This window comes from Petromyzon marinus, unplaced genomic scaffold (genome assembly GCF_048934315.1).
Source record: "Petromyzon marinus isolate PM22_M1 ecotype Great Lakes invasive population unplaced genomic scaffold, UKy_Petmar_22M1.pri1.0 PM_Scaffold_234, whole genome shotgun sequence".
Taxonomy (NCBI): domain Eukaryota; kingdom Metazoa; phylum Chordata; class Hyperoartia; order Petromyzontiformes; family Petromyzontidae; genus Petromyzon; species Petromyzon marinus.
Genome location: NW_027423207.1, coordinates 96,423 through 113,273, shown reverse-complemented (window position 1 = coordinate 113,273; position 16,851 = coordinate 96,423). Strand labels below are relative to the sequence as shown.

At 54.3% G+C, this 16,851-nt stretch overlaps 1 protein-coding gene across 1 annotated transcript in view; it reads left to right on the top strand.

Moving 5' to 3' along the window:
• The window catches only part of LOC142922965 (two pore channel protein 2-like), a 46,013-nt gene that overhangs the window by 29,015 nt on the left and 147 nt on the right, over nt 1-16,851 (top strand). The window contains exons 7-10 of the mRNA XM_076063903.1: nt 3,568-3,687; nt 9,664-9,723; nt 15,108-15,236; nt 16,794-16,844. Of these exons, the coding sequence (XP_075920018.1) occupies nt 3,568-3,687; nt 9,664-9,723; nt 15,108-15,236; nt 16,794-16,844 (360 nt within the window). The remainder of the gene's footprint in view (nt 1-3,567; nt 3,688-9,663; nt 9,724-15,107; nt 15,237-16,793; nt 16,845-16,851) is intronic.

The window sequence follows — 16,851 nt, the reverse complement described above, 5'->3', positions numbered from 1 at the left end:
TACCCTCGGGGCTCCTCCAGAAACAACGAAAAGCCACTCGTGTGGCCACGTGGAATGTTCGAACGCTCGCTGCGGAGGAGAGGCTGCCACTCCTCTGTCGGGAGCTGGACCAGTACCGCCTGGATCTCTGTGGCGTTCAGGAGGCCCGGTGGACCGGTTATGGCTCCTGCCACCATGAGGAGTGGACAGTCCTCTACTCGGGGCAGCAGACTGCCAAACAACAGGGTGTGGCTCTTCTTTTGAACAAAAGAATGAAGGGGGCGTGGGAGCGTGGCGGTGAGGTGTGGGAAGCTGTAAGCCCCAGGCTACTTTGGGCTCGCATTCCCATCAACCGGAGGCGAGGAGTGGTGGTCGTGGTTACTTATGCCCCCACTGAAGATGAACATCCGTGGAGGGATGCAGGCAAAGCCGATGAGTCAGATGCCTTCTATGACCTCCTGTCACAGGTGCTGGCTAAAGTGGCCCCTTGGGATAGTCATCTTGTTGGGTGACTTCAATGCCTGAGATGGTCAAGATGCTGGCACCTGGTCTGGAGTGATTGGAGGCCATGGGCCAGATCAGCTCAATAACAACGCTAGGAGGCTGCTAGATTTTTGTGCAGCCCATGGGCTTGTAATTACCAACACGCTGTTCCGGCATCGGCGCATCCACACAACATCATGGATGCATGCCGGGTCCAAGCAAGAACATCTGCTGGACGACATAGTGACGGACCAGCGGATGCGAGCCCATGTCCTTGACACCAGGACCTACTGTGGAGCTGATCTGCCCTCTGACCATCGACTAGTCATCTGTAAGATGCGCCTGCCATTCTTCCACTCCTGTGGTGGGTGTATACCCAGGACCCCATTCCAACCTAAAGTGGCCTGGTCTCAGTTATCTGATTAAAGTTGCAAGCGAGAATTTCATCATCGCTTGCGGCTGGGGTTGGCATCATCCCCCACTCCTGATGTCAAGGGTAAATGGACGAGGTTTAGGACTGCGACTCATGCAGCTGCAATGGCTGCTTTGGGCACGTGGTCCAGACCTCCCCAGAGTCCCTGGCTGACAGAGGAGGTGTTCAGGATAGTTGAGAAAAAGCGACAGGCCCACTGTCATCGGCTACAGAATCCCACATAAGAGAATGAGGAGGCTTACCGCAGCCTTCGCTCGGAGGTTCGGAGAGCCGTGAGGCGCTGCAAGGATGGGTGGTGGTCGCGGGTTGCTGAGGAGATGGAATCTGCCTCAGTGGCCCGCGATCACAAATCTCTATTTAACTCCATCAAAAAAGTAACCTGCAGCACCACACCCATTACCATCATTAGGGGAAAAAAACGGTGATCCAATCTCCGACCCCCAGGAACAGGTTTGGAGATTTGTTGAGCATTTCTGTGAGGTCCTGGGGGAGGGGAAATCTCTCAGCCGGGAAAACATTGGAGGAAGTCACCCCCTGTGAGTGGCTGGCTGAAGTGCCATCTGTTGAGGAAGTACTGAAGACGATCTGGAGTCTGAGACCTGGATTGGCACCGGCCAGAGATGATCTCCCAAGCGAAATGCTGAGGGAGGGTGGCGTTTGTGCACAGACTGCCCTATATGACATCATAACAACAGTCTGGACCACTGGACGGGGGGTTCCGCAGGATTGGAAGGATGCCCTGGTGGTCCCCCTCTTTAAGAAGGGGGACCGCACAGACTGTAACAACTACAGGGGCATCTCACTCCTCAGTGTGCCGGGAAAGGTCCTGGCAAGGATTATTCAACATCACCTTGCCAGGCACGCTAAGGAGAGGCTTGCGGAGCCCCAATGCGGTTTCAGGATGGGGCGGTCCTGCACAGATGCCATATTTTCTGTCCGTCTGCTACAGCAGAGGTGTAGGGAATTCCAACAAGACCTACATCTCTGCTTTAATGACCTGGTCAAGGCCTATGATACCATCAGTAGCCCTGGGCTCTGGGTCGTTCTTCGTGCTTTTGGAGTATCTGACCCTCTGCTCACGATCATTAAGTACCTTCATGATGATGAGCGGTCCCGGGTAAAACTACGTGGCCTGGAGTCAGAGCCATTCCCTGTACACCTTGGGGTGCGACAGGGATGTCCTCTGGCTCCCACATTATTAAACATCTATTTTGACCACGTAGTTCGTGAAGCCTTTAATAGCTGTACCGGGGGAATCTCCATTTGGTACATATATAATGGGAGGCTGATAGATGCCCAGGTGCGGTCAAGGGATGGCTCCCTATTGCTCAAACACGTTATGTATGCTGATGACTTGGTAATAGCTGCACATTCGGAGGAGGAGTTGGAGACGCTGCTGCTGAGACTGGAGCGTGCCACTAAGAGGTGGGGCCTTACCATCAGCCCCACCAAAAGTAAGCACCTGCCTGGGTATTTTGTACCATCGGACACTCCACCCCCACAACTCCCAATTGGTGATGGGGCAGTTGTGGAGAAAGTGGAGAGTTTCCCATACCTGGGCAGTGTGCCTATGACCGGCTCCAGTTTAACAGCAGAGGTCTCACTCCGAATCAGTCGAGTGGCAATATCTTTTCATCGTTTGTGTAACACTGTGTGGAAGCTACATGGTCTGTCGCTCCGCACTTAGCTTCAGGTCTTCTCGGCCGCGGTCATTCCCTACCTTCTCTACGCTTGCGAAACGTGGACCCCCCTAATGGAACATCTTCGCCGGTTAGAAACATTTAGGCTGGCCTGTCTACGATCCATCCTGGGTTTAACCGGACTGGATTGTGTGAGGAGCTCACAAATCCTTGAAAGATCTGGGAAAGGTCCCATCAGTGAGCTCCTCCGGCAGGCAAGGCTGCGATGGCTGGGTCATGTAGCCCGCATGCCCAGCCACCACATGCCGAAACAGCTTTTGTTTGGCCGGATTGAGGGGGCTAAGCGGGCGCGGCACGGGCTAGAGAAGAGATGGAGTGATGTGGTACAGGAGGACGTGGAGATGAGTGGACTTGCCGATGACTGGTACCAGCGGTGTCAAGATCGGCCTCTGTGGAGGAGGCTCGTGAAGGATGCTACTGGGTAGTTGGAGGCAGTCGCCCTCCAACAACAACGGAGGGCGGAGGAGCGACGCTCAGAACAACGAGCGGAACGCCGGGTGGCTAAAGCACAGCAGGTTGGCACAGTAGGGGCACAGGTGGTGCATCAGCCAGTCATCTCAGTCAGTCGACCCGTGGCACCTGGGTCTGCCCCGTGACCTCCTGCCAGCGGGCGTTCGACACTTCACGTGGCCTCAGGGTGCACATAGCCTGGCACAAGCGTCGTGGTGATGTCACCGCCACTTAGTGGCGAATGGCGGTTGTTGTTGTTGTCACTGTGTGTGTCACTGTGTGTGTGTGTCACTGTGTGTGTGTGTCACTGTGTCACTGTGTGTGTGTCACTGTGTGTGTCACTGTGTGTGTGTGTGTGTCACTGTGTGTGTGTGTCACTGTGTGTGTCACTGTGTCACTGTGTGTGTCACTGTGTCACTGTGTGTGTCACTGTGTCACTGTGTGTGTGTCACTGTGTGTGTGTGTGTGTGTAACTGTGTGCGTCACTGTGTGTGTGTGTGTCACTGTGTGTCACTGTGCCAGGTCCCCAGTGCCCCTCAGTACGATCATCGCCTCCTCGTGCTCCTGCAGAGAGTTTGTCGTCACCGCTACTTTGACTACGTGGGCAACGTCTTCGCGCTCGCCAACGTGCTGTGCATCACCGTCAGTGACACACACACAGTGTGACACACACAGTGTGACACACACACACACTGACACACACACAGTGACACACACAACACTGACACACACACACTGACACACACACAGTGCCACACACACAGTGACACACACAGTGACACACACAGTGACACACACAGTGACACACACAGTGTGACACACACACACACTGACACACACACAGTGACACACACAACACTGACACACACACACTGACACACACACAGCGCCACACACACAGTGACACACAAACAGTGTGACACACACAGTGTGACACACACACACACTGACACACACACAGTGACACACACAACACTGACACACACACACTGACACACACACAGCGCCACACACACAGTGACACACACAACACTGACACACACACTGACACACACACTGACACACACACAGTGACACACACACAGTGACACACACAGTGACACACACACAGTGATACACACGGTGATACACACACACACAAAGCGCCACACACACACACAGTGACACACACAGCGCCACACACAGTGAAACACACACACAGTGACACACACAGTGACACACACACACAGTGACACACACAGTGACACACACACACAGTGACACACACACAGTGAAACACACACACAGTGACACACACAGTGACACACACATAGTGACACACACACACAGTGACACACACAGTGACACACACACACACAGTGACACACACAGTGACACACACAGTGTGACACACACACAGTGTGACACACACACGGTGACACACACACAGTGACACACACACACAGTGTGACACACACACACAGTGACACACACACACACACAGTGACACACACAGTGACACACACACAGTGACACACACACACAGTGACACACACACACAGTGACACACACACACAGTGACACACACAGTGACACAGTGAAACACACAGTGACACACACAGTGACACACACAGTGACACACACAGTGCCACGCTGCGCCACAAACTCGATTCCTTCTCACGGCCATCAACGCCGTTGGGACGATTAACCTGAACCGGTCCCGGGCCTCACTCCAGGCCAGGGGTGGAGGAACCTGTGTTTCTGTCAAGTGCCATTCGGATATTTACATAACATCATTCGTGGGCCATACGAACTCATCAACTTCAACATTTTAGATGCTCACCCCGAGCCCTCATTACTTTGATAGCGGCATTGTCTCTGAGCTGTGTCGAGCACCAATTGGGTAGAGGCTCAAAAGAAAGCCGTCCCTTGCTGTGGACCAATCAGTTTCAAGGACAATGCCACGTTTATATTATCATAGTGTGTTGGTTTTTTTTGCATTTTGACCGCAGGTACTGTGGTTAATGCAGTAGATATGAATCCTTGTTAAAAAGGTTTCCGTTTTGTTGCCAGAAAAAAGGGGAAAAACCCTATTATTATTACATTTTGGTACTTTTAAGGAGGTCTAATGATGTAGATGCTCACCCCGAGCGCCTCATTACTTTGATAGCGGCATTGTCTCTGAGCTGTGTGACGTCTTTTGACGTCACGTGGCCGAGCACCAATTGGGTCGAGGCTCGAAAGAAAGCCGTCCCTTGCTGTGGACCAATCAGTTTCAAGGACAATACCACGTTTATATTTTCATAGTATGTTGTTTGTTTGCATTTTGACCGCAGGTACTGTGGTTAATGCAGTAGATATGAATCCTTGTTAAAAAGGTTTCAGTTTTGTTGCTAGAAAAAAGGGGAAAAACCCTATTATTATTCTTATATTTTGGTACTGACAAAGGAGGTCTAATGATGATGTAGATGCTCACCCCGAGCGCCTCATTACTTTGATAGCGGCATTGTCTCTGAGCTGTGTGACGTCTTTTGACGTCACGTGGCCGAGCACCAATTGGGTCGAGGCTCAAAAGAAAGCCGTCCCTTGGTGTGGACCAATCAGTTTCAAGGACAATGCCACGTTTATATATTATCACGGTAGGTTGTATTTTGTTTGCATTTTGACCGCAGGTACTGTGGTTAATGCAGCAGATATGAATCCTCGTCAAAAACATAAAAAAAAGGTTCCAGTTTTGCCGGCGGGGCAAAAAAAAGGCGAGTGAGAGAGAAAAACCCCCTATTGTCAAAAAAAATGTTTTTGCCCGTTATATATTTTCGTCCAACATTTGATTTGCTCGCCCCCTAATTGCGATGGGCTGGCAACTCCTCCTCATGCTCATCCTCCTCCTCATCCTGATCCTCCTTCTCCTCCTCATCCTCCTCATCCTCATCCTCCTCCTCATCCTCATCCTCCTCCTCATCCTCATCCTCCTCATCCTCCTCCTCATCCTCCTCCTCATCCTCATCCTCCTCCTCATCCTCCTCCTCCTCATCCTGATCCTCCTCCTCCTCCTCATCCTCCTCATCCTCCTCCTCATCCTCATCATCCTCATCCTCCTCCTCATCCTCCTCATCCTCCTCCTCCTCCTCATCCTCATCCTCCTCCTCATCCTCCTCCTCATCCTGATCCTCCTCCTCATCCTCCTCCTCATCCTCATCCTCCTCCTCATCCTGATCCTCCTTCTCCTCGTCCTCATCCTCCTCCTCCTCCTCCTCATCCTCCTCCTCCTCATCCTCCTCCTCCTCGGCGAGGAGTGCGGTGATGATGTTTGGCCGCCGCCGCCGCCGCCGCTGCCCGCAGACCGCTTTTCCACGCTTTGCTCTCCTAGATTCATTAAAAATTCCGGTTGCCCTTGGCCAGGGCCACGGAGGCCAAATGATTCCGCGGGCCCGGCAAGTTTCCCCAGCCCCTGACCTAAGCGGACTCCCACAACGGAAGTAGCTCCCTTTTTAAAAAAAAAAAAAAAATTTACATTTCGATTAATCTCACGATGTTTTAAGTTTTTTTTTATTACGTCACCGTTCCCCCCTTCCCCCGTGACCTTACCGAAAGAGCCGAGAAGGCGACGTAGCTGACACGTTAGCGGTGGGCGGTTGCATGGCGGAGGCCGCCCGGTGCCCGTGCCGGGGCCGGTGCCGGGGCCGGTGCCGGGGTAGCCGCCGGCCCCCCCACCATCCCCCCCCCACCATCCCCTCCCCCCCCCCACACTCCCCCACCTTGCCACAGCGCCCGGTCGCCTTCACTTTGGCCGCTGTCGCCGCTCGCCGCTCGCTACTACGAACAGCCACCGTCATCCTGCGGTGTGTTGAAGGGCTACGCGTTGTGTTTGTGTGTTTGTGTGTGCGGGCTGGGTGGCTGTGTGTGTGGCTGGGTGTGTGGCTGGGTGTGTGGCTGGGTGGCTGGGTGTGTGGGCTGGGTGGCTGGGTGTGTGGCTGTGTGGCTGTGTGTGTGTGGCTGTGTGTGTGGCTGGGTGTGTGGCTGGGTGGCTGGGTGGCTGTGTGTTTGTGTATGTGGGCTGGGTGGCTGGGTGGCTGGGTGTGTGGCTGTGTGTGTGGCTGGGTGGCTGTGTGTTTGTGTATGTGGGCTGGGTGGCTGGGTGGCTGGGTGTGTGGCTGTGTGTGTGGCTGGGTGGCTGTGTGTTTGTGTATGTGGGCTGGGTGCCTGTGTGGCTGGGTGTTTGTGTGTGTGGGCTGGGTGGCTGTGTGGCTGGGTGTTTGTGTGTGTGGCTGGGTGGCTGTGTGTGTGGCTGGGTGTGTGGCTGGGTGGCTGGGTGGCTGTGTGGCTGGGTGGCTGTGTGTGGGCTGGGTGGCTGGGTGGCTGTGTGGCTGTGTGCGGGCTGGGTGGCTGGGTGTGTGGCTGTGTGGCTGTGTGTGTGGCTGGGTGTGTGGCTGGGTGTGTGGCTGGGTGGCTGGGTGGCTGTGTGGCTGGGTGTGTGGCTGGGTGTGTGGCTGTGTGTGTGGCTGTGTGGCTGGGTGTGTGGGCTGGGTGGCTGTGTGTTTGTATGTGTGGCTGGGTGTGTGGCTGGGTGTGTGGCTGGGTGTGTGGCTGGGTGTGTGGCTGGGTGGCTGGGTGGCTGTGTGTTTGTGTGTGTGGCTGGGTGGCTGTGCGTGTGGCTGGGTGTGTGGGCTGGGTGGCTGTGTGTGTGGCTGGGTGTTTGTGTGTGGGCTGTGTGTGTGGCTGGGTGGCTGGGTGGCTGGGTGGCTGGGTGGCTGGGTGTGTGGCTGTGTGTGTGGCTGGGTGGCTGTGTTTGTGTGTGTGGCTGGGTGTGTGGGCTGTGTGTTTGTGTGTGTGGCTGTGTGTTTGTGTGTGTGGCTGTGTGTTTGTGTGTGTGGCTGTGTGTTTGTGTGTGTGGGCTGGGTGGCTGTGTGTGTGGCTGTGTGTGTGGCTGTGTGTGTGGCTGGGTGTGTGGCTGGGTGGCTGTGTTTGTGTGTGTGGCTGGGTGTGTGGCTGGGTGTGTGGCTGGGTGGCTGGGTGTGTGTGTGGCTGGGTGTGTGGCTGTGTGGCTGGGTGGCTGGGTGGTTGGGTGGCTGGGTGTGTGGCTGTGTGGCTGTGTGTTTGTGTGTGTGGCTGGGTGTGTGGCTGTGTGTTTGTGTGTGTGGCTGGGTGTGTGGCTGGGTGTGTGGCTGTGTGGCTGTGTGTTTGTGTGTGTGGCTGGGTGTGTGGCTGGGTGTTTGTGTGTGTGGCTGGGTGTGTGGCTGGGTGTGTGGCTGTGTGGCTGTGTGTGTGGCTGGGTGTGTGGCTGGGTGTGTGGCTGTGTGGCTGTGTGTTTGTGTGTGTGGCTGGGTGTGTGGCTGTGTGTGTGGCTGTGTGTTTGTGTGTGTGGCTGGGTGTGTGGCTGGGTGTGTGGCTGTGTGGCTGTGTGTTTGTGTGTGTGGCTGGGTGTGTGGCTGGGTGTTTGTGTGTGGCTGGGTGTTTGTGTGTGTGGCTGGGTGTTTGTGTGTGTGGCTGGGTGGCTGGGTGTGTGTGTGGCTGGGTGTGTGGCTGGGTGGCTGTGTGTTTGTGTGTGTGGCTGGGTGTGTGGCTGGGTGTTTGTGTGTGGCTGGGTGTTTGTGTGTGTGGCTGGGTGTTTGTGTGTGTGGTTGGGTGGCTGGGTGGCTGGGTGTGTGTGTGGCTGGGTGTGTGGCTGGGTGGCTGTGTGTTTGTGTGTGTGGCTGGGTGTGTGGCTGGGTGTTTGTGTGTGGCTGGGTGTTTGTGTGTGTGGCTGGGTGTTTGTGTGTGTGGCTGGGTGGCTGGGTGGCTGGGTGTGTGTGTGGCTGGGTGTGTGGCTGGGTGGCTGTGTGTTTGTGTGTGTGGCTGGGTGTGTGGCTGGGTGTTTGTGTGTGGCTGGGTGTTTGTGTGTGTGGCTGGGTGTGTGGCTGGGTGTTTGTGTGTGTGGCTGGGTGGCTGTGTGGCTGTGTGTTTGTGTGTGTGGCTGTGTGGCTGGGTGGTTGGGTGGCTGGGTGGCTGGGTGGCTGGGTGTTTGTGTGTGTGGCTGGGTGTTTGTGTGTGTGGCTGGGTGTTTGTGTGTGTGGTTGGGTGGCTGGGTGGCTGGGTGTGTGTGTGGCTGGGTGTGTGGCTGGGTGGCTGTGTGTTTGTGTGTGTGGCTGGGTGTGTGGCTGGGTGTTTGTGTGTGGCTGGGTGTTTGTGTGTGTGGCTGGGTGTTTGTGTGTGTGGCTGGGTGGCTGGGTGGCTGGGTGTGTGTGTGGCTGGGTGTGTGGCTGGGTGGCTGTGTGTTTGTGTGTGTGGCTGGGTGTGTGGCTGGGTGTTTGTGTGTGGCTGGGTGTTTGTGTGTGTGGCTGGGTGTGTGGCTGGGTGTTTGTGTGTGTGGCTGGGTGGCTGTGTGGCTGTGTGTTTGTGTGTGTGGCTGTGTGGCTGGGTGGTTGGGTGGCTGGGTGGCTGGGTGGCTGGGTGTTTGTGTGTGGCTGGGTGGCTGTGTGTGTGGCTGGGTGGCTGGGTGGCTGGGTGGTTGGGTGGCTGGGTGTGTGTGTGGCTGGGTGTGTGGCTGTGTGGCTGGGTGGCTGTGTGGCTGGGTGTGTGGCTGGGTGTGTGGCTGGGTGTTTGTGTGTGTGGCTGGGTGTGTGGCTGGGTGTGTGGCTGGGGAATCCTCGCCCTGCTCAGGTGGAGTTGGCGATCGACGCTCGCAAGGCTCCGGACAAGAGGGACGACTACTTCCTGGGGGTGAGCACCCAACTCTCACCACACAGGGGGGGGGGGGGGTTCACGGTGGGGTGGGTGGGTGGGTGAGGGGGATGGTGAGTGAGGGGGTGGGTGAGGGGGTGGGTGAGGGGGATGGTGGGTGAGGGGGTGGGTGAGGGGGTGAGTGAGGGAGTGGGTGAGGGAGTGGGTGGGTGATTGGGGCTGGACAAGAGATGGGCTGATGATGATCTGTATCTGTGTGTGTATCTGTGTGTGTCTGCATGTATCACTGTGTGTATCTGTGTGTGTCTGCATGTATCACTGTGTGTATCTGTGTGTGTCTGTGTGTATCTGTGTGTGTATCTGTGTGTGTCTGCATGTATCACTGTGTGTATCTGTGTGTGTCTGTGTGTATCTGTGTGTGTATCTGTGTGTGTCTGCATGTATCACTGTGTGTATCTGTGTGTGTCTGTGTGTATCTGTGTGTGTATCTGTGTGTGTCTGCATGTATCACTGTGTGTATCTGTGTGTGTCTGTGTGTATCTGTGTGTGTCTGCATGTATCACTGTGTGTATCTGTGTGTGTCTGTGTGTATCTGTGTGTGTATCTGTGTGTGTCTGCATGTATCACTGTGTGTATCTGTGTGTGTCTGTGTGTATCTGTGTGTGTATCTGTGTGTGTCTGTATGTATCTCTGTGTGTATCTGTGTGTGTATCTCTGTGTGTATCTGTGTGTGTATCTGTGTGTATCTATGTGTGTATCTGTGTGCATCTGTGTGTGTCTGTATGTATCACTGTGTGTATCTGTGTGTATCTGTGTGTCTGCGTGTCTGTGTGTGTCTGTGTGTATCTGTGTGTCTGTATGTATCACTGTGTGTGTCTGTGTGTATCACTGTGTGTATCTGTCTGTATCACTGTGTGTATCTGTATGTATCACTGTGTGTATCTGTGTGTATCACTGTGTGTGTCTGTGTGTATCACTGTATGTATCTGTGTGTATCACTGTGTGTGTCTGTTTGTATCACTTTGTGTCTGTGTGTATCACTGTGTGTATGTATCTGTGTGTATCTGTGTGTCTGTACGTATCACTGTGTGTGTCTGTGTGTATCTCTGTGTGTAACTGTGTGTATGTACGGTGATGTAAAAAAGTATTTGATCCCCTGCTGATTTTGTACGTTTGCCCTCTGACAAAGAAATGATCAGTCTATAATTTTAATGGTAGGTTTATTTGAACAGTGAGAGACAGAATAACAACAAAACATCCAGAAAAACGCATGTCAAAAATGTTATAAATTGATTTGCATTTTAATGAGGGAAATAAGTATTTGACCCCTCTGCAAAACATGACTTAGTACTTGGTGGCAACACCCTTGTTGGCAATCACAGAGGTCAGACGTTTCTTGTAGTTGGCCACCAGGTTTGCACACATCTCAGGAGGGATTTTGTCCCACTCCTCTTTGCAGATCTTCTCCAAGTCATTAAAGTTTCGAGGCTGACGTTTGGCAACTCGAACCTTCAGCTCCCTCCACAGATTTTCTATGGGATTAAGGTCTGGAGACTGGCTAGGCCACTCCAGGACCTTAATGTGATTCTTCTTGAGCCACTCCTTTGTTGCCTTGGCCGTGTGTTTTGGGTCATTGTCATGCTGGAATACCCATCCACGACCCATTTTCAATGCCCTGGCTGAGGGAAGGAGGTTCTCACCCAAGATTTGACGGTACATGGCCCCGTCCATCGTCCCTTTGATGCGGTGAAGTTGTCCTGTCCCCTTAGCAGAAAAACACCCCCAAAGCATAATGTTTCCACCTCCATGTTTGACGGTGGGGATGGTGTTTTTGGGGTCATAGGCAGCATTCCTCCTCCTCCAAACACGGCGAGTTGAGTTGATGCCAACGAGAGCTCCAGTTTGGTCTCATCTGACCACAACACTTTCACCCAATTGTCCTCTGAATCATTCAGATGTTCATTGGCAAACTTCAGACGGGCATGTATATGTGCTTTCTTGAGCAGGGGGACCTTGCGGGCGCTGCAGGATTTCAGTCCTTCACGGCGTAGTGTGTTACCAATTGTTTTCTTGGTGACTGTGGTCCCTGCTGCCTTGAGATCATTGACAAGATCCTCCCGTGTAGTTCTGGGCTGATTCCTCACCATTCTCATGATCATTGCAACTCCACGAGGTGAGATCTTGCATGGAGCCCCAGGCTGAGGGAGATTGACAGTTATTTTGTGTTTCTTCCATTTGCGAATAATCGCACCAACTGTTGTCACCTTCTCACCAAGCTGCTTGGCAATGGTCGTGTAGCCCATTCCAGCCTTGTGTAGGTCTACAATCTTGTCCCTGACATCCTTGGAGAGCCCTTTGGTCTTGGCCATGGTGGAGAGTTTGGAATCTGATTGATTGATTGCTTCTGTGGACAGGTGTCTTTTATACAGGTAACAAGCTGAGATTAGGAGCACTCCCTTGAAGAGTGTGCTCCTAATCTCTGCTCGTTACCTGTATAAAAGACACCTGGGATCCAGTAATCTTTCTGATTGAGAGGGGGTCAAATACTTATTTCCCTCATTAAAATGCAAATCAATTTATAACATTTTTGACATGCGTTTTTCTGGATTTTCTTGTTGTTATTCTGTCTCTCACTGTTCAAATAAACCTACCATTAAAATTATAGACTGATCATTTCTTTGTCAGTGGGCAAACGTACAAAATCAGCAGGGGATCAAATACTTTTTTTTCCCTCACTGTATATACCTCCTCGTTGGTGCCGGACGGCAACGCTGTGGTGAGCAGTGCCGTGGGGGGTGAGGGCCAATTTCGATTGGGGCGTTTGTAGCCTCCACAGCGGCCAAATGGAGGCTCTAGACGGAGTGCAAGGGTCTGGTGACCCCTCCACCACCTTCAGATGAATTACCATGAGAAAAATATCAAGCGAAGCTTTTGCCGGAGGCCCCGGGGGGAACAGCCGTTCCTGACGTATTCTGGCCAAACCCCATTTGGCGGAGCCAGGAGACTGAATCCTTACCCTCGGGGTTCCTCCGGAAGAAGCAAAAAGCCACTGCGTGTGGCCACGTGGAATGTTCGAACGCTCACTGCGGAGGAGAGGCTGCCACTCCTCTGACGGGAGCTGGACTGGTACCGCCTGGATCTCTGTGGTGTTCAGGAGGTCCGGTGGATCGGTTCTGGCTCCTGCCACCATGAGGGGTGGACAGTCCTCTACTTGGGGCAGCAGACTGCCAAACAACAGGGAGTGGCTCTTCTTCTGAACAAAAGAATGAAGGGGGCGTGGGAGCATGGTGGTGAGGTGTGGGAAGCTGTAAGCCCCAGGCTACTTTGGGCTCGCCTTCCCATCAATCGGAGGCGAGGATTGGTGGTCGTGGTTACTTATGCCCCCACCGAAGATGAACATCCGTGGAGGGATGCAGGCAAGGCCGATGAGTCAGATGCCTTCTATGACTTCCTGTCACAGGTGCTGGCTAAAGTGGCCCCTCGGGATAGTCATCTTGTTGGGTGACTTCAATGCCCGAGTTGGTCATGATGCTAGCACCTGGTCTGGAATGATTGGAAGACATGGGCCAGATCAGCTCAATAACAACGGTAGGAGGCTGCTAGATTTTTGTGCAGCCCATGGGCTTGTAATTACCAACACGCTGTGCCGGCATCGGCGCATCCACACAGCATCATGGATGCACGCCGGGTCCAAGCAAGAACATCTGCTGGACTACATAGTGACGGACCAGTGGATGCGAGCCTATGTCCTTGACACCAGGACCTACCGTGGAGCTGATCTGCCCTCTGACCTTCGACTAGTCATCTGTAAGATGCGCCTGACATTCTTCCACTCCGGTGGTGGGTGTACACCCAGGATCACAATCAAACTCAGAGAGTGGCCTGGTCTCAGCTAGCTGATGAAAGTTGCAAGCGAGAATTTCATCATCGCTTGCGGCTGGGGTTGGCATCGTCCCCCACTCCTCCTGATCATGCACCCGAAGCAGCAATGGCTGCTTTTGGTGCACGATTGGAAAGATTTAACTCCATCAAGAAAGTAACCTGTAGCGCCACACCTATTACCATCAGAGGAAAAAACGGTGATTCAATCTTCGACCCCCCAGGAACAGTTTTGCAGATTTGCTGAGCATTTCTGTGAGATCCTGGGGGAGGGGAAATCCCTCAGCCAGGATAACATCGTGGCACAAAGTGGGGATGACCCTGCTGAGGCTGCAGTGCCTCAAATATTGGAAGAAGTCACCCCCTGTGAGTGGCTGGCTGCGGTGCCATCTGTTGGGGAAGTACTGAAGGCGATCCGGAGTTTGAGACCAGGAAAGGCACCGGGCAGAGATGATCTCCCAAGCGAAATGCTGAGGGAGGGTGGCGTTTGTGCACTGACTGCCCTATATGAGATCATAACAACAGTCTGGACCATTGGACGGGTTCCGCAGGATTGTATCACCGTGTGTGTGTGTATCACTGTGTGTGTTTGTGTGTATCACTGTGTGTGTGTATCACCGTGTGTATCACTGTGTGTGTATCACTGTGTGTGTTTGTGTGTATCACTGTGTGTGTGTATCACTGTGTGTGTGTGTGTGTGTATCACTGTGTGTGTATCACTGTGTGTGTTTTCACTGTATGTGTGTGTATCACTGTGTGTGTGTCACTGTGTGTGTATCACTGTGTGTGTCACTGTGTGTGTGTATCACTGTGTGTGTGTGTCACTGTGTGTGTGTCACTGTGTGTGTGTCACTGTGTGTGTATCACTGTGTGTGTATCACTGTGTGTGTGTCACTGTGTCTGTGTGTGTATCACTGTGTGTGTGTGTGTGTCACTGTGTGTGTTTGTGTGTGTGTGTCACTGTGTGTGTGTCACTGTGTGTGTATCACTGTGTGTGTCACTGTGTGTGTGTATCACTGTGTGTGTGTGTCACTGTGTGTGTGTCACTGTGTGTGTATCACTGTGTGTGTATCACTGTGTGTGTGTCACTGTGTCTGTGTGTGTATCACTGTGTGTGTCACTGTGTGTGTTTGTGTGTGTGTGTCACTGTGTGTGTGTCACTGTGTGTGTCACTGTGTGTGTGTCACTGTGTGTGTGTCACTGTGTGTGTGTCACTGTGTGTGTCACTGTGTGTGTCACTGCGTGTGTCACTGTGTGTGTATCACTGTGTGTGTGTCACTGTGTGTGTGTGTCACTGTGTGTGTGTGTCACTGTGTGTGTGTGTGTGTCACTGTGTGTATCACTGTGTGTGTGTCACTGTGTGTGTGTCACTGTGTGTGTGTGTCACTGTGTGTGTGTCACTGTGTGTGTATCACTATGTGTGTGTCACTGTGTGTGTATCACTGTGTGTGTCACTGTGTGTGTCACTGTGTGTGTGTCACTGTGTGTGTATCACTATGTGTGTGTCACTGTGTGTGTGTCACTGTGTGTGTGTTTGTGTGTAGGTAATGAACTGCTCCTTCATTGCCTACTATCTGCTGGAGCAGTTGCTCAAGCTCCTGGCTCTGGGCTGGAGGTCGTTCACCACCTCCACCAGCAACGCAATGGACGGAGCCTTTACCCTTTGTCTTGTGGTGAGCGTGCTGGTGGTGGTGGTGGTGAGGGTGGTGAGCGTGGTGGTGAGCGTGGTGGCGAGGGTGGTGAGCGTGGTGGTGCTGAGAGTGGTGGTGGTGGTGGTGAGCGTGGTGGCGAGGGTGGTGAGCGTGGTGGTGCTGAGAGTGGTGGTGGTGGTGGTGAGCGTGGTGGCGAGGGTGGTGAGCGTGGTGGTGGTGAGGGTGCTGGTGGTGGTGAGCGTGGTGGTGAGGGTGGTGAGCGTGGTGGTGAGCGTGGTGGCGAGGGTGGTGAGCGTGGTGGTGCTGAGAGTGGTGGTGGTGGTGGTGAGCGTGGTGGCGAGGGTGGTGAGCGTGGTGGTGCTGAGAGTGGTGGTGGTGGTGGTGAGCGTGGTGGTGAGGGTGGTGAGCGTGGTGGTGGTGAGGGTGCTGGTGGTGGTGAGCGTGGTGGTGAGGGTGGTGAACGTGGTGGTGGTGAGCGTGGTGGCGAGGGTGGTGGTGAGCGTGGTGGTGAGCGTGGTGGTGGTGAGCGTGGTGGTGCTGAGAGTGGTGGTGGTGAGCGTGGTGGTGGTGAGGGTGGTGGTGGTGAGCGTGGTGGTGGTGAGCGTGGTGGCGAGGGTGGTGGTGAGCGTGGTGGTGAGCGTGGTGGTGGTGAGCGTGGTGGTGCTGAGAGTGGTGGTGGTGAGCGTGGTGGTGGTGAGGGTGGTGGTGGTGAGCGTGGTGGTGGTGAGCGTGGTGGTGGTGAGGGTGGTGGTGGTGAGCGTGGTGGTGGTGAGCGTGGTGGCGAGGGTGGTGGCGAAGGTGGTGGTGGTGAGGGTGGTGGTGGTGAGCGTGGTGAGGGTGGTGGTGAGCGTGGTAGTGAGGGTGGTGGTGAGCGTGGTGGTGAGCGTGGTGGTGAGCGTGGTGGTGAGCGTGGTGGTGAGGGTGGTTGTGAGGGTGGTGGCGAAGGTGGTGGTGGTGAGCGTGGTGGCGAGGGTGGTTGTGAGGGTGGTGGCGAAGGTGGTGGTGAGTGTGGTGGTGAGCGTGGTGGTGAGCGTGGTGGTGAGCGTGGTGGTGAGTGTGGTGGTGAGCGTGGTGGCGAGGGTGGTGGTGAGCGTGGTGGTGGCGAAGGTGGTGGTGAGCGTAGTGGTGAGGGTGGTGGTGAGCGTGGTGGTGAGCGTGGTGGTGAGGGTGGTGGCGAGGGTGGTGGTGAGCGTGGTGGTGAGGGTGGTGGTGAGCGTGGTGGTGAGGGTGGTGGTGAGCGTGGTGGTGAGGGTGGTGGTGAGGGTGGTGGTGGTGAGCGTGGTGGTGGTGAGCGTGGTGGTGAGCGTGGTGGTGGTGGTGGCGAGGGTGGTGGTGAGGGTTGTGGCGAAGGTGGTGCTGATGGTGATGATGGTGGTGATGGTGCTGATGATGATGGTGCTGATGGTGCTGATGGTGATGGTGATGATGGTGGTGATGATGGTGGTGCTGATGGTGCTGATGATGATGGTGCTGATGGTGATGGTGATGATGGTGGTGATGATGGTGGTGCTGATGGTGCTGATGATGATGATGGTGGTGATGATGATGATGGTGATGATGATGGCGATGATGTTGCAGGTGGTGGAGATCGTCTGTGTGTCTGTCTACGGCTTCCCCACACCCAGGCTGGTAAGGG